The 18575-nt window shown below is 40.4% G+C and overlaps 2 protein-coding genes across 2 annotated transcripts in view; both read left to right on the forward strand.

Moving 5' to 3' along the window:
* The first annotated feature begins 6148 nt into the window (after nt 1-6148).
* LOC139123876 (uncharacterized) overlaps nt 6149-18575 on the forward strand; it is a 94935-nt gene continuing 82508 nt past the window's right edge. The window contains exon 1 of the mRNA XM_070690028.1: nt 6149-6455. The gene's annotated coding sequence lies outside the window, so the exon portion shown is untranslated. The remainder of the gene's footprint in view (nt 6456-18575) is intronic.
* On the forward strand, nt 15869-16816 carry LOC139123874 (piggyBac transposable element-derived protein 4-like). Its single transcript, XM_070690026.1, has one exon. It carries the CDS (start codon nt 15869-15871, stop codon nt 16814-16816), a length of 948 nt encoding a protein of 315 aa, XP_070546127.1.

An 18575-nucleotide genomic window follows, 5' to 3' on the forward strand; every position in this document is an offset into this window, starting at 1 on the left:
TTAGAACTATTGTTGTACTGATTGCATGACGTAGCAAAGGGTCAGTTCAGGTCATGCGACGAGACTAAATGGCCCCTTATCAGTCCCTACAGCCGCTCAGTTTATTTGTCGTTATATATTAATAATTAACCAACGTCCATTATCAATCTGACCACCTTGACTACACCGTGTATTATAGAGTTCCTAATATTCCGGCTTAAGTTGCGTATGCTGATGGAAATTTACTAAAAGACACTTTGTAGGATTAATTGGATATCTTATTGACGGCACGGTCCCTCCACAGAAGCAACCAGTGCAATGTAACATCGACTGTGCTTGTGTTAAGACTGCAGAACATCAGCAGAGCAGCAGAGCAGACTCAGGCCTACACACTAACACCAAAGTAATAATGGCGTCCTAGTACAGCTTGGGACAAATACCAAGAGGTGGGTTACATGTGTTGCTACGCTATCTCACAGCCCCGTGATGGCAACAAATGTTATAGAGGCTCATCTTCAAACAATGAGTTCAGTGCCTGAATAGTTGAACCTGACATTCATAGAGAATTTGCACAAGTTTGGTGTATAATACGGCAGGCACTAGTGACGTCAGATCAAGATAGGCTACTGACTAAGGTGTGGACCGTTTGACATCCCGCGGTCTGGATTGTTTTCGAAAAAAAAATGATTCCAAGCAAATGTCGAAAAAAATCAGCCAGAGAAGGATTGACAATAATACGGGAGAGTTGAAAAAATTTACAATGGGTCAGGAACAAAAAATAATGCAACCTAATCAATCTTCCAGACCCCCAAGATATCAAATGGTCCACTCCCATTCACACCTTGTCGGTCTTCCGTGATGACTAGAGTAGCCATTGTGTAAAGCATGGAGGTATGCTTCCAGTGTCTTCCTCGCTCGTCCCACAGTACAAAATTATAGTGACAGTGAAGATAAGGCCAAAAAAAAAAAAAGAAATGTTTCTGGTCAGGCCTTTCTTTAAAAAATGGTGCGGCGACGCGGCTTTTTTTTTTTTTTTCCCCCCCCCTCCTCCTCGGCTAATTTGCATAATCATTTGCATATCATTAATTTATATTTGCGTATGGATGTAAGCTTGCACATGCATCCACACATACATGTACACTCACAACAAAATGCAATGGTAACACAAAAGTGTGCAGTTTGAACATCATGGAAACTCTTTATTACACTTAAATAAATCATCACAGTATTGTAATTACAATTGCAATTAAAACAGAAGATTCAGATTGAAACTTTGAGAGCAAGAAATGGTTCGTCTCATTGGAGTTTCATTAATACATATATTGCTAATAAATTGTCAAAACTTGCCAACAAAGAGGAAAATTCACAAGTTTAAGCTTTACACAATTCAAATGCAATTGAATTTTATATCATTTTTGAACGACAAACACCGCGAATAATTTTTCATCACGGGGATAGATTTCAACCAGCGGCCCCCCCCCCCCCCCCCCAGCATAACTTCTACTTCCACTGAACATCGTCGTTCGATTCTTGATTTTAAAAATACCACCAAGATTATCACAACACATGAACTAAGTACAACTAGAATCCCTCGAAAATCAGGTGTAAAATCTTTCAGAGAACGTGTCAGAGTGGAACCACACGCGACGCCAGGATCAATGTCAACACGTTATGAACCTGTCGACCAACATGGCCGCCGCCATATTGAAATTTATGCAATGTGAACTCGATCGCGATCGTGATCGTACTCAGACAAAACTCATCGTTGTACAATCATAATCAACCTCACCAGTCAACTCTTGTATCTTTTGCGGTCCATTTCGTTGATCAAAGCATGGGAATGTGATCAAAGGCCCTGCTAGTGCTACACCGCCTACCTCTGTGAACACTTGTCCGCTATGTATACTGACTACTGTCTTTGTTGGTCGTAATAGTCGTTCTGGAATGAAAATTTGTGTACAACCCAGCCGATTCTTCTATTGTTTTAACGTTCCTCTCAACACTTCCGGACAACTTATCTGATGCATACCATACTTCACACCTTCCACTCTTTCACCAGGTTAAAAGTTGCAGTGAGCGCATATGTGTAGACAATGCAGGCATCAGCTGGTAGCTACGCAGAGCGTGTGAACTAAGGATGGCGGGAATATTTTAAAGCGTAGCGGGGAGAATCAAAGCGTAGCGGGGGGGGGGGGGGGGGGGAGAGGCGAAAGCGTAGCGGGACCGCTATGGCCAGGGGATAACACTTGGTTTTGTAGTTTTATCAATATAGTAACATTTAAACTGTTCATGCAGTCACTGATCATGTGCCCCAAAGAATTTTCTTTCTCTTCAGCCGTTTTGGTTTGGTGTTATAGTAATCAGTATGTAGTTTGCCACAGCCGCCGGCCTCACACCAGGAAAAAAAAAGGGTGACGCGCTGTTGTGCAAGTGACGCGCGCGCTGACCAGAAACATTTCTTTTTTTTTTTTGGCCTAAGCTCAACATTTGAAGCAGTGTTTCTGTAACTTTCGTAGGCGATGTCACAAAGTTAAAAAGAGGAACGAGCCATTTTGCTTACTGGTCACAATTAAAATGAAAGAATGTGGACTTTGTTCTTTTGGTTTTGTCAGACCTGCTGAACAAGCATGTGGTAATGTGGAGCACTGCAGTCGAATTGATAAGGACTTGCTCCATTAAAATATCCCATGCGAGTGATCCAGAATGATAGGAGTCGAAAGAGCTAAATATACGACCACAAAACATACCATTTTCCCTGACAAAAAAGTCAGAACAACTATTCGCAAATTTCAACAGTGAAATCAGCGTTAATCAATCCGCCCTGCATAGAACACATACATGTTCTGTCATTGTATCGGATTATATAATAAGTAGTAGTACTCTATGTGAGCACAGGAAAGATGACATTAAATTAGAGGACATAGATGTTATAAAACAGAAGATTGTCTCTAATGAATTCTCAATTGAAATTAAACATTAAAAAAACAAACAAAAAAAAACGTTAACTACCAGTGCATCGTGTGGGTTTGCAAGGGGCCGAGGTGGAGGGCATTGGAAATGTAATGAAACATTTAGTGCAGGCTTCAAATGATTCTATAGATTAAAACATGGTGTAATTACACACACACACACACACATGATATATATATATATATATATATATATATATATATATATATATATATATATATATAAACATATACATACACTTTCAGTACTAGTGATCTTTCTGTATTTCCTGAAAAAATCGTACACTTGTTTTATCAAGAATGGGAAACGTGTTCTCTCTATTCCATTTGGTACTGATTATTCAGGAGAACATAAAAAAGCAAATTCCAAAATGTATACAAAACCTTTAACTGCCTCGATATCTTTTATTGCTAAAAATAATTTATCACAGTCCAAAATACCTAAGCGATAGAGATTTCTTGTATCGTTCAACCAAATGTAAATTTAATCTCTACATTAATTTTTTGTTTTCTTTGTCTTGTTTATTTTCTCAGTCCACTTTGACACAAATTTTGGTAATCTTTTGATAAGCACAGTATTGCAGAAACAAAATTTTGACACCATAAATAAAAATTGGATAACATGATTTCTATGTATATAAAAGATTATTTGACAATGTATATTTTATTATAAATGTTAAATACAGGAAATAAATACTTTAAGAGAAAATTGAATATTTATTACACGAAACTACGCAAAAATGACCAAAGTACAGTATGTGTAAATCCATTATGTATGATTTTTGTTGCTGATACAGTCAAAATGTGACCACCTTGACATTTAACCACGCCGGCATATTAAACAATACTGTACGGTTATAGGGTGATATTTTATATTCACATGGTCGTGACTTTGAATGTCATTCTGTTTGTTTCACCTTTTTTCAACGATCATGAGGCAGCTGATGATAATCTATCAGGGTAAACCAGGATTTGAAATGTCTTTACTTTTTCATTTATCCTTACAAATAATACAAATACATGTATAGTGTTCAACTTTTCCAAGTTGGGGGAGGGGGAATCTCTTAAAATTTCACCGAGGAATGCGTTACTCAAATTCATCATAGTTGCCTTAGGGAGGCAGGGGGGGGGGGGGCGGTGATGGTATTCAAATTTCTGAGTTTCTACTTTATGTAATTCGTCCCCAGACATACCGGTGTATTCGTTCCCAGCCCTATGGAGTGACATCGAATTCTCAGTCGCAGGGCCCCTAAACACTTTATATGCATTAGAAAAGTTGGCATAGCCTACAGCAGGCCTTGCCGTGTATAGAACCATGGTGACTGTGTATATGTCCTTCACTTTATCAGTCTGTTAGAATCACAGGTGTCCGGAGTTGCCGGTGTAGGCCTACTTGCATAGAGAGAATGGGAAGGTTTGACACGATTTTGCCCCCCCCCCCCCGGAATCCTGTAGACGATAAAAATCCACGTATATTAACGCATGCAGTCAAAAAACTACCGTCCTTCGATAGATAAATACCTTTGATGTTTAATGTCCAACACTGAGACGCGTTCATCGTTATTAAGTCCCACTTTTGGCCCCAAACTGCTGGTCAAGCACATTGTCAGGGTCTTACGTACGTCAGACATTTTGTTGGGCAAATTACCCATAGTTCATGCAGTGTGGATTAATTGGTATTATATTTGAACTCGTGACCTTTGCTAAAATAGTTTCTAAAATACTTACAAGCTAATGATAGTAAAGGATCCACGACTTGGGTTTGTTCAAAACGCAAAGCTGGACGTTGTACATCAGTATCTGTAGCCCGTTTGATGGCGGATTTAAATTTTGCGGTTGTGGGTCACGGGTTCATCTGGAATGCTAATGAGAACCGCAGTGCTGCTGTACGTAACAGCCTGATGACCGGGTTAACCAGAGAGTTTCGGGCGGATATTGAGACTAAATGCTGGTTTGCCCACTTGAAACTTGAGCGTTAAAGGCAAGAGGTATATTGCTATCGGCGTAGACCTTTTATTTGACTCTAAGGGAGCGTTCAGTTTTTACGGCTGGGGGGGGGGCGGCAAAATCTTGTCGCCGGTGTTCAAAAAAATATAGACCCCCCCTGCATTTTTCGTGAAAAAAAGATGACCCCCCCCTTTGTCAGACGAAAAAAATTGATGACCCCCCCCCCCCCCCGCTTAAAAATAACTAAAACCCATACGTCAAATTACCCGCATGGTTTGGATTTGAACTCCGGTACGCCGCGCACTTTATTCGTGTAGCAGAGATGCCAGTGCACAAACTTCTCAGCCACATCCATTGAAACGTCTGTTAATTAGGACGACTGTAAGGCAATTTTTAACTTCATTTCAATAGACAACTCATGTCCATGGACATTGTATAAAGTGAACTTTATTGGAGTGGTTCGCCAAAGGCAGCCCTCCGGTTAAGAGGGTCATGGGCCATTACGTAAAGTCAACTTTATTCTAGTGGGCCACCGGTACCACGGTAAAGAGGGTCGATCATGGCTATTGCATAAAGTAGACTTTACTGGACAGGGCTGCTAAAGGCGCGCACGGCCATTAAGATTGCCGTGGGGTATTACATAAAGTCAATTTATTGGAGTGGGCCGCCGCAGGCGGCCCGCCTGTAAAGAGGGTCGATCATGGCCATTGCATGAAGTAAACCTAATTGGAGTGGGCCGCCAAAGGCGTCTGCCTGTTGAGAGGGTCATGGGTAATACATAATGTATATTTATTGTAGTGGGCCGCCGAAGGCGGCCCGCCGGTAAAGAGGGTCGATCATGGCAATGGCATAAAGTGAACTTTATTGTTGGTATTATGTTTTTGAAAATGTGGTGACCCCCCCTTTCTTACCAGTGAAAAAGTGATGACCCCCCCTTTGCGGATTCCAAAATTTTGATGACCCCCCCCCTGGATTTTGCCGGCCCCCCCCCGGCCGTAAAAACTGAACGGTACCTAAACTCCTTATTTATTTGGATTCACGGTCCGGCGGGCAAAATCGTGTCAAACCTTCCCATTCTCTCTATGCATGTACACCGGCAACTCCGGACACCTGTGGTTAGAATCACTTCAATAATTGATATGTCATCACATGCACACTGAATGCTACCTTTCAAACTGTGGTCAACGGGATTGGGATCGAGACACGAGGAACGCGTCCGTGTGCCATGGCAACTGTTAACTTGGTCACGTGATCAAGACTTGAGCAGACTGCGCGCGCTGTGAATATCATATGTCAGTCGACAACAAGTCGATTGCCATATATGTCCGCAGTCGTTATGATCTACAGCTAGCAGCGTTCACATATTCCCATGGAGTACTCAGCTATTGTGATCATAGTAATGTACACGACCAAAGGTGACCGAGTCCGTCATTATTTACATGTTCCACTTTCGGAGATGTCGTAAAAACTCATCGTCTGCAATGCTGCCATATTGCTGGGACGTGCGTCGATCTCGAAGATGTCAGCGTGGTCACCCAAAATGGATATCGGACGCATAATGTATGTAGGTCCTCTTTCAGCTCTTTTATGACAGTCTGCTTACAGTTTTTTCAGGCTGTTATTTTGTAAGGAGTGTACGCTATCATCGTTCAATTATTGCAGTACAGTGGGTTGATGTTTTGCCTGAGGTTGTTGGTCGATCGGACGAAGAGTCTGGCCCCAGTCGCCTGGCTTATCTCGGCATAGCTGCAGTACAGTTAGCTCTGCATGGCAGGGCTGTGTGTTACCGGCGTTACACGGCCTCCGGAGGCCGTGTAACGCCGGTAACACACAGCCCTGCCATGCAGAGCTACAGTACAGTTCGCCCTACGAGTATGGCGAGAGTGTCCGGCTTCGGCTACGCCGCCTCCCACGAGGCGGCGTAGCCAAAGCCGGACACTCTCGCCATACTCTTAGGGCTACAGTACAGTAGCTCGAGGTTTTGCCTGGGTATTTTGGTCGACCGACCCAAATACCCAGGCAAAACCTCGAGCTACTGTACTGTAGCTAATCTCGGCACTGCAGCAGAGCAGTTTTGACAAGGCGTTCACCCTACGATCTAAGCACCAGCCTACCTATTACCCACCTAGCCCTGCGTACTACAGGTCTGTGTACGTGTCTTCCCGGATAACGCCGGGAACACACAGACCTGTACGCAGGGCTACCTACCACATAGTGTGGCAGTCTGCTGAAGTTCACTGCTTCAGTTTATTCTGTTTTGATATTAAAATGCCCACAGACTTGGAGCAAGCCTAGGTCGGGCACTGAAAGTCAGGTTTTGCTGTTCAATTAACCCACAACCTGTAACCTCGAGCTCATAATGCAAAATCTCGAGTTTATGCTGTACTGCAGCTAGATTTGCATGGTCATTGCACAGTCACTTGTGGTTCATTACATGGCGAGGGCCACTGTATGCATCAGAAAGGTGGCTCGGAAACAGAATAGTTTTTATTTCTTACAACAGTTGCGGTACATTTGAAAGTAGCTGTGCTGCACTTTGCCATAGTGGCTATCTGCGATTGCTTTAAACATTTAAATTCGGGTATGGCTATGTCGAATGAGTGTACGGCAGCTGTAACTTATCAGAAAAGTATCCCAGGACAACCAAACAGTCCCCCGTGAACATGGGCTACTAATCAGTCCGGGTCAGCTCCAAAATTGGAGACGCTATACCATAATATTTCCCCCCTCTCATTAGCCAATCAGCGGCCAGCGCGCCATCAGTAAAAATTGTATTTCCTGGCAACCTCCACATGCGTCCTTCGTTACGTACGCCATACTGTGTCGAACTCCCGCGCCGTATTCTGTCATAATGTCGAACAGTTGTGTGGCCACTCTGTCAAGACACAATTTCAAAATCGCGTACCAGTTTTATTCTGGCTAAGACAACCAAACCCCATGCATCGCTGTGATTCCTAGACTCTGGCTTGAAGTCCTGCGAAATATAAATCGTGTACCTACACAGATCGTTCAGAATACCCCATTTGTATCGGAGATGGCAGCGATACAAATTCTACCGTATGGGGAACAGTTGTGTGGCCACTCTGTCAACACATTTTCAAAATTGCGTACCATTTTTAGTCTGCGTTTGACAACTACAAAACAGGTATCGTTTTAAAGCTCTGACATTGCTCTTCTTTCTTGCAAAATGTTATTTGCGTACCTACACAAATAACCTTTATAACAGTATTTCTAATAGACATGACGAACATCCACAAAATGATTCTCGGTACTTGAGCGAAATCGATAAACTGGGGGTAGAAATGAATCGTCAATATTTCGAATATTTCTTCACTCATCGGACTCCTTGTTGGACATGACCTTCTGCAGAACACGTGAATTATGTTGACAGTCGAAATTCGTCGAAATTCACAAGACAGGGGCTTAATAAGCGGCCCAAAACTGCCGGTCACACTTGGTGGGTAATTTGTGACCCAGCGTGACCTGTACTTTATTAATGATGTAATCTGGTCGATGATTGGCTGAATGCCGGAATACATTATCATAATGAGTCTCCAATTTTGGAGCTGACCCGGACTGCTAATTCAAATTACAAAATGACCATAACGTATGTCATGCTGCGTACAGTGTTGAAATGGGTGTGATGGTTCTAGGCTGGCTTGCAGACTTTTCCAATCAACAGTCAGTGATCTTAGGCTAACTCTGATGAAACTTGAACAATTACAATCAGTCAAGATTATGAACAATAACTATTAATGCAAAATTTATGGCCATTCATTAAGATAGAAAGATCTGAAATACACTGTACCTTTTCGTACTTCTCAAGTATATTTGTTTGTACTCTGCTTCTTTTAATGACCTTTAAATGATGAAGAGAGGATTTAGTATTTTGGAGTAAGGTTTTATACAACATGTACCTGAGTCTTTCAGATTGGCCATATGTTGCATCCTTGTGTCATGGGTTCAGTAAGCATTTTGTCCATGTGGTTATGATAGAAATAATGTGCCCCACCATGACTTTGAGTTATAACAGTGCAGAAACACAAATATTTTTCACTATTTGTGCCAAGATTTGGTGGGAGTCTGAGGTTTTGAAGCATACATGAACTTATTTCTCCTGCATTCAGTTACTCTTTATAGGAATGTTTTTTCTAAACATCACAATATTATCAGTAGACAAATGCATGCCAAAATTGTTGATTCATATAACTTTCTAAACAAACAACAAGCATTCAGTAGCATGGTAGAAATATGTGTGCATGATTATTTTAGTATCAATATTTTTTCTAATTTTTATCCTGTTGGCCTAAGGGATTGTTCAGGCCAAGGGTAGGCAGCGATTTCTTCAGTCAAAATAATAGAATCCCCCTAACCACTCAAAATATGTTAATACCCACCTTTAAGATGCTGAAAATATTATGACCTCCCACCCAGCTGAACACCATTGGTAGAGAAAATTTTGGTATTCTTAGATACACTGTCAGCGACAATGGGAGCTTATCTAATAGGTGGATGTGTGGCAACATCCATCGCCCACCGTCTGTCATCCAGCATCCGTCAACTTTTAAATTCCAAGCAGCTTCTTCAAAACAACCTGTCCGATTCCTTCATATTTGGAGTAAAGGTCCCCAGGGATAACCTGAATCAGATTTGTGCAAATTGTGATGGAATATGCAAATTTTTATGCTAATTTTGCTATTTTTGGGCAATAATCTTCTCCTTCTTAAAGGCGCCCTTCTCAATCCCAGATTCTCGCATTAGCGAATGTGTCAACAGCCCATTATAAGTTTGTCAGTCTTTTGTTTTCCATTGAATACTTTATCAAGGAAATAATGAGTTAAATCTGATAATTGAGTGGGGGCTTTTAAGGGAAGCATCATTATTTACGGCCATGGGAGGGTCAGAGGGGAGGTCACTCAAAAAAATTGAAAACTTCAAGAGGGGGAGTCGCTCAAAATAGGGAGAGGAAGAAGTGGGGGGGGGGTTGCTAAATTTTTGGTGCAAATTTAATCAAAACACCTGTCAGATTGCACCATTGCACACATCAATTTCTCAAAATTTTCAATGTGAGGGGGGGGGGACACACCCTCTCGTGCTCTTTCCCTTTTGGTGTTCTAACAGAGTTTCTAGTGAAAGATAAATTGAAAATACCTCTCAGGTTCAGGTTGCACCGGACTGCACCATTGCACACATCCATTTCTCAAATTTTTCATGGGATCTAGGACAAAGCTGAACTGTTGTGAAAGCATCCTTTATTAGTCCCCCCGGACAAAGTCCGTGGGGACTTATGGTTTGGGTTCTGTCCGTCTGTCAGTCACTCCGTCCGTGCGTCCATGTGTCCATGCGGATATCTTGGACATGTCTGAGCCAATTTCTTTCAAACTTGGTATAAGGCTAGTGCACAATGGCATACATATGCACATCCATTGTTTTGGGTGTGGCACGCATAATTAGTGCTAATTTGCATAATTAGTGGTTTTTGAAAAAAGAGCTCTGTTTCTTAAGAGATTGCACCAAGTTTGACGAAACTTTGTAAAAATTTCAGTCACACACAGCTCTAATAGCACATAAGGACATTTGTCAATATTGTGTCAATTAAAGTGGCACTCCCACTTGGTAACATTTTTAAAACTTATTTATTTAATGCCAGCGGTCGGTATTTGACATGGCAACTGCGCGCAGATCGCAAGATATCAACAAAAACATGTCCTAAAAAAAGTAAAACTTTGAATTCCGGTGGCCCACCTAAATTCAGTTTCCGAACATCAAACATTCGGCACTGGGGCCGTTGTCAACAAAGCTAAAGAGTACGAGTCTACGCTGATGCGTGCCTACTTAATGTATAAATTTAGTCGTGGCGTTAACTCAATGTATAAATTTTCTGAACGTTTATCAATCTTCTGAGTGCAATTTACATAAAGTAACTGACAGCGCAGGTAAAAAGTGTCACGAATCGTAGTTTATCATACGTGTCCAAATCTATTGCCGAGATTGTCGATGCATCCGTCTTGTCGCGACCGGCCCCGGCTACATTCACCCATTCATTATCGATGCATCGATAGCCTGTGACTCAATTCTGATCGCACGCAGATTAACCCTTTCTACAGGAAAAATGTCTAAATATTTAGAGTACACTTGACTTGAAAAAAACCAACATGTCCTCACGGAAACACCCTGGATAATCGCGGTCGGTACACCTAAGTATAACACATCTTTGCCTTGCTATACGAGCACACTGCACAGATAGCCGAATCAAGTCAATAATGCAATACAATACAGTGGCAATGGACATTGACAGGATTTCAACATTTTGAAACTGAATATGGCAAAAACTACCTTGTACTGTAGGAGATGATATCAGTGACATAAATCTGAACTGTGCATTTTCTTGCATATTCAAATTGAAAACATTTTTACAAAACGGAACTTAGTTTCGACCGACAGGCTGTCTTCAGTACTGGCAGACGACAAAATGTAGTAAAATCAGAGAAGGCAAATATTTTACACGTAAAAAACTGATATCTATTTCGAATTGGTTAAAAATATAATACAACTGATCGAGATTAATGAAAACAACAAAAACATAAGGATAAGTTTGAAAAAAAAATTACCCTTTGGTAAAGGCATAATGCTGTATATAAAGTCTTCGCAGTGGGAGGTAAATTAATTGCATCGTTCGAACTTATTATAGACTCCCAGGATATCGTCAATCAGCAAAACAACAAACCTTCGGGGGATTTCGGGTCATATTCAAAAACAATCGTAAAACTTTGGGATGTGAAAAATACGCTTGGGAAATGGCATATTTTTATCAATATCTCGCGATCCGCACTCAGTCACCACATAAAATATCGACCACTGGCATTAAAACAATGTGTTTTAAAAATGTTACCAAGTGGGAGTGCCACATTAATTGCTAATTTGCATAAATTATGAATATTCATTATTCCACTAATATTTCGATAAATACTGAATCAAATTTAATGAAACTTGTTACAGATTTATACATACCAGAGCTGTTACTTTGTGCAAAGGCATTTGGCAGGATCATGTCAATTAATAACTGATTTGCATATTTATTTATTTACTTGCCGGGAACAATGGGCTTTTGCCCAATTACAGTTCCAGCAAAAGAAAAAGAAACTAACAAAGAGCACAAAAAAACCAAAAAACAACGACAGTAACAACACAGTTAAAAAAAACAATCATTGGTAAAAAATACAGATCTAAAAAAAATAAACATTATTAAATAAAAATCTGCGAAATTGCCCATAGTTAAAATTAAAAATATCAAAAGACTCATTGTTTAAAATACTATTCAAATTTTTCATGGTTCTCTGTAAAAATGCTGAAGAATGAGCAATGACTCTTGATACATTAGGTTTAAAATGTTGTTTTGATCGCAGAGTGCGAGAAGGCACATGCAGACAGATACGCGCAAGAATTTCAGAGCTGTTATAAAAAGAGAACATACATTTGTTTTAAGAAGGTGGCATCCATAAAACTACTACGCTCTTGTAGAGATGGGATTTTGAATAAGGTACAGAGTTGGTTGTAGTACTAGCCAGATGAGTAGCAGGGCTGTCAATGTTTTCAGAATAGAAGGGTACAAGTGAAAGAACAGGAGGGTACAGCCTTGTGCGGAGCGAAGCGGAGCAAGGCGTGCACGCAAGTGCACGCGGGGGGAGGCCAGGAGGGGGGTGTTTCCCGGCCTCTTGCAGCTGAAGCTTTTCTAATTATTCATCTTCAATTGGTGGCCTGTGGTGGCACTTTTAAGGGAAATTTACTGTCAAGTTTATTATAACTGAAGTATCAAAAGTAACATGAAATTGAATCTTGTGAAATAAATTATGAAAGACAAAAGAAGTATTACAGAGTTTATATGTTTATTGATACCCCAGGTTATTATTATTTGCATACAAATTCTGTTGAATAACAACCTGCTTAATGAAGATCATAATCTGAACCATAATCAGAATCACTGGAGTACTCATCTAAGCCCAAGGCTTGTATGGCAGTACCAGCTAACAATACCTCAATATTGTGTGATTCTCAGGCTGATGAAACAGTAGCTTCAGAAACTACATCTGCAAAAACTATTTCTTCAGATGTAGCTTTAGAAGCTACACCTACAGAAACTATTTCTTAAGAAACAACATCTGCAGAAAGTAATTCAATAACTGTAATACGTTGCCATTCAAAAACAGCTAATCGTATTAGAAAATTAAAAAAAAATCCTGTCCCCACTGCAAAACTGATGTCGTAACGTCACGACAAAAATTTCGATCTACGTCTGGTTGATACTGCTGTAATTTCATTTCGTCTGTTTCAAGACCTCTCCTCAGAGTTACTGGCTATGAATTCCCAGTGTGAAAATTTACAAATGTAATGGGGTAAATACGAGACCATTACTAGAGACGATTTGAGTAGACGCTACGTCATACAAACAATTACATAGTCAAGTTTACATTTGCTAATGAAATTGCGTGGCTTCGTTGTCCGTCGGCCTCTCAATTGACAAGATTGAGAATATGTTGATTTATTTATGTAGTAAATCCTTGCGCGTCAAAGTTAACGATCAAATCTTTTCTCCTGATGAATATTTATTCTGATATCCCTCACAGTGAGTAGTCAGAGTTTTGTCGAAACCCACACCGGCCAAGTGGGTGGGCTCACTACATGCACATATCCATAACATGGTTTACCGCTGTACGTACGTGCAATTTCAGCGAAAGTATATAGTCAAGTCTAGCTAAATTTTGTGATTGCCCTAAACATTAAAAAATGTTGGTCTTGGTAAATGATTTTGAACAATAGGAATACCGATATTTGCTTTTGAGGAAATATTTCGGATGTCGGAAAATATTTTATCAAACTTCAATACTCGGGCCTTCGAAACAACCACAGTACACAGCATGTACCACCGTAAAAATACATTTCATAGAACGGCGGCTTGGTGCAAACAAATATTCAAAACTCACTAAAAATTATGTCAATCCCCACAATTTTTTTTTTGCGCTGAGTAAACGATTCTTACTCATTGTAAATTGTTTACGATCTGCAAACGGGAAAACAAATCAATAATTCCAGTCGCTAAATACACGTAATGCTATGGCACTTTGCTCAGACAGTAGACACAGCGTGAAATCTACATTGCATGCTATACCATTGATGGATTGAACCCCGATCACTGAAATTCCTAGGAAATTAAAATGATTTACAAATATTGATATTACTTTTATCTCCAGAGCTAGTGTAAGCCTCTCGGGGTCTTTTTTGGACCCATAAATGCAACGTGGCTGTCGTTTTCGTAGCCATATCGATCGTGTACGTCCGAAAACCAATCACAACACGCAAAGCTTTTTGACAGTACCGATTGAAACCAATCAGAAATCGGCTACCAACGAGCCCTAGGGGCTGCGCCTCTGTAGCAAAGCACAGCCAATGGTAAAATTGGGACAGGAAAGAATTCCTAACGTGTGTAAAGATCATTATTGCATGCCTTGAATAGGGAAAACAGGCGGCGGCAAGACGTGTCAGACGGCGATTTGCCGCCAGTGACAGGCTATAATTGACAGCCCTGGAGTAGGTTATGCCAGTTTTACCGCCCAAGTATTTGATAAATTTACAAGTGACTCTTTCGAGAAGGTGTGAGATACAGCTGATGTGGAGACCATACTTGACTGGCATACACAAGCTGGATCCGCGTGTATACAGGGTTTTGAGAGTGTTGACATTGCTAAAATTACGTGAGTTACGTTTTATAAAACCTAACAGCTTGAAAGCTTTAACAGCAATTGTAGTAATGTGTGCAGAGTAGTTCAGATTTCGGGTGAGAAGAACACCCAGGTCTTTAACTGATGTTACTCTGCATAAATTGTCACCATTAATACTATAATCATACAGAATCTGAGTTTTCTTGTTCGTAAAGGAAATAACCATACATTTTTTAAAATTCAGTTTTAGTTTCCATGTCGTGCACCATCTCTCAATGTGGTTAAGGTCTTGTTGAAGAGAACTTCAGTCCGAGTTGTTAGAAATTTGCCTATACAATTTTGAGTCATCTGCATACAATGACATAGAACTTGAAACAGAAGAACTAATATCATTAACATAGAGAACAAATAGAAGCGGGCCTAACTGAGACCCTTGAGGTACGTACACCAGAAGTTACTTTACTCCATGAGGAGAAGTGCCCATTAAGGACCACACGTTGCACTCTATTACTAAGATATGAGTAGAACCAATTCAAAATGTTACTAGGAATGTCAAGGTGGGAGAGTTTATGCAGTAGAAGTCTATGATTGACTGCAGAGTCAAAGGCTTTGCTAAAATCAAGGTAAATAGAATCAACTTGGCCACGATCATTAACCCTCAAAGCGCGGATACCAAGAATTGCCATTTAAATGTCCCTCTGCGCCTGCGCGGATACCGAGAATGGCCAGTTTTTATTAGCATAATTTATTCACGTTGATGTCCATTTATAAATACATGTACCCGGTACATGTAGGCGGGAAAACTAGCCAATCCATGAAAGGTACGCTATGTCCTTCAACTTTTGACCCGGGATAATCTATGTCATGTGACCATCTGTGACGTCATCACCGGAAAATAGAACAGAAAATTAGTCGGTTAAATCAATTCAAAATGGCGGCCGCCGATGACGTTTTAGCAAATATTTTTGCCGATTCTGACGATGATTCCATGGATTTTGAGGGATGGACGCTAGAGGAAATCAGATATGGGGATTTTCCAACCGAACCCTGCCAGAGTGACGATGAAAATGATCTTACTGAACGTGAAATGTCGCTCAGATGGGACGTACGTGCACGACAACATCGAAGACGACCCAGCTGGCTTCACTGAGCTGCCGTTCGAGGGAAATCCTGGGCTTACGTTGCCCGAAAACATCCCGTTTGGCCCAGATGTTCGTCCGTTAGATTTTTTTAAGCTTTTCTTTTCTGATGCCGACTATGAAAACATTGCTGAGGAAACTAATCGTCATGCTGCCAGTCGGATTTCAAGTACTCGAAGACCGTGGTTTGCTCGGGACGTACTCTCGCTTCCGGAAGTGGGAAAATGTCAACAAAGCTGACATCAAAGTTTTCCTTGTGCTATGTACAGCGATGGGCTTGATGGAGAAACACGACCTCGAAACTTACTGGTCGACTGATCAAGTTCTTCAGACACCAGGCTTCCGAGAAATCATGAGTCGGGACAGGTTTGAGATGATACTGGAGATGCTGCATTTGAATAATAAAAACAACTACATCCCTCCAGGCCGACCACACCATGATCCACTATTCAAGCTTCGCCCAATCCTGGACTCTGTTCTGCCAAGATTCAGGTCAGTGTACACCCCTCATCAACATATCACCATTGATGAAGCCATGATAGCCTGGAAAGGGAAACTACGTTTTCGTGTGTACATCCCTATCAAACCTGACAAGTTTGGCATAAAAACCTACAAGCTATGTGAAAGCGTTTCCGGGTACACATCAACTCTCAGCTTCTACACTGGTAAACGTTTTGATGAACATGGCTTCCCTGTTACAGTTAGCACCAAAGAAGTTGTCATGGGATTGCTTGATAAATGCAATCTGCTGAACAAGGGCTACAAATTATACATGGACAACTTTTACACCAGTCCAGATCTCATGGATACTCTTTTGGCAGAGGGAACCATGTTGTGTGGAACAGCCAGGATCAACAGAGCTGAGATGTCCGATGCAATGAAAACAAAGCTTGGGAGGGGAGATCGCATTTTCAGACGCCGTGGCAACCTCCTTGCCATAAAGTGGCATGACAAGAAAGATGTGACTCTGTTGTCTACCTTCCACAAAGCTGTCATGAAGGTTGATATCAGCAAAGCAGACAGAGAAGGTAATTTCCCAGTGAAACCGGAGTGTCCTCGATTATAATATCAATATGGGAGGGGTTGATTTATCCGACCAGCTTATGCAGTACTTCAGCAGTCCACGCAAGACCATGAAGTGGTGGAAGAAGGCTTTCTTCTATGTTTTGAACTGTGCCATCACCAATGCATATGTGCTGTGGAAGAAGTCTGCCAATCAATCCCATGATGGTGTGAAGAAAATGAGCCACTCCAAATTTCTGTCTGCAGTTGTCCATCAGCTGATAGAAGAGTCACAGGGCTACAAAAAACCAGGCATCAGAGGTAGGCGATCACTTCAAGACCGGCCTGATAGAGTAAATGCAACGATAAGGGACCATCCCATTGATCGCATCCGGCCAAAAGAGGGAGCCAAGAAGACCTACATAACGCGAGTGTGCAGAGTATTTTCAAGTTCAAGCCGCCGCAAAGAGACCGCATATCAGTGTGCGACATGTCAAGTACCCCTGTGCGTTGTGCCGTGCTATGCTGATTACCACTCTGTTGTAAACTATCAGCAGGGACGAGAGGAATAGAGTGTACGAGTTGTGCTCATGTCATTGCCAATATAACACTCTGGACACTGATTAAAGACACTCAGGACACTGATAAAAACACTCAGGACACTGATATTACGCTCTGGACACTAATACACCAAGCAATTGATTTCTTTACATTTACATATTTTACCTAATGAAATTTTCCAAGAATTAGGATGAGTCTTTTCTACTGTATTTTATAACTTATTTTTAGTTAACCATTTGCAACTCGGTCTTTATGAGATTTTACATGTTCAACATGTATTACATTTGATACAGTTATTCTGCATGAAAAATTTATTGAAATGAAAATATTTGAATTGAAATTTGAGGTATATTCCTGTGCTTGTCATGGCATTTTGTCTTATGGAGCTGATATTGTTTTGATTGACATTAGGTACAAGTTTTGGTTGTTGGCATTGTGGAACATTCAAAATATCACAACAGAAGTAAGATAGAAATGTAAAAATATAATGGATAACTTGCCTTACAAGTTTTGGTCGTTGGTATTGTGGAACATTCAAAATATCACAACAGAAGTAAGATAGAAATGTAAATATATAATTGATAACTTACCTTGGATTATTTTTTCTCTGTCTTCAGTGTAGTTCTTCATTTTGCAAATTTTAGGCAGTGATACATCTTCATCTTCAACTCATTATACATAAGTATAAGGCATATCAGCTTTTCCTTTTGTTTCAAGCTTTTCAAATTATTTATATATTTATATATTTATTATTTTATAAGTTATTTGCTTTGAAAAAAATCATTTACATCATATGATTTGCAACATTCTGTCTTCGATGTTTGACCTCCGTAATAAGGAATTTTCAGCAGAAATTTGTAAACTTCCTCAGAATGCCGATGCTAAATTTATAATGGTTTACTTGTTTCTATTACCCAGTATGTGCAATTTGAGTTGTACAATGAATATGTTTCCAGTAGGGTTTTTATTGTGATTTTCACTGAAATATGTTGTTGCAGGTTTACTGAACTTTTGTTTACTGCTAAGTAACCCAGCCTTTATGACCTTTGAGTAAATATTTCAAATGTCAAGTTTAGAAGTTGATTTTAAAATGTGACCAAAATCTTGTGTTTTTGACCCAAATAAGCATCTCATTTGGCATTTATCATCATTGATGACATCATAGATCAATACTACAATAGTGCATGAAATGTAGATGGTGTTTCATATATGGATTGACAATATTTGAACAACTATTCTCAGTACACAAGTGATAATTTCCA

This window comes from Ptychodera flava, assembly GCF_041260155.1.
Source record: "Ptychodera flava strain L36383 chromosome 23 unlocalized genomic scaffold, AS_Pfla_20210202 Scaffold_23__1_contigs__length_28996876_pilon, whole genome shotgun sequence".
NCBI classification, from domain to species: Eukaryota; Metazoa; Hemichordata; class Enteropneusta; family Ptychoderidae; genus Ptychodera; species Ptychodera flava.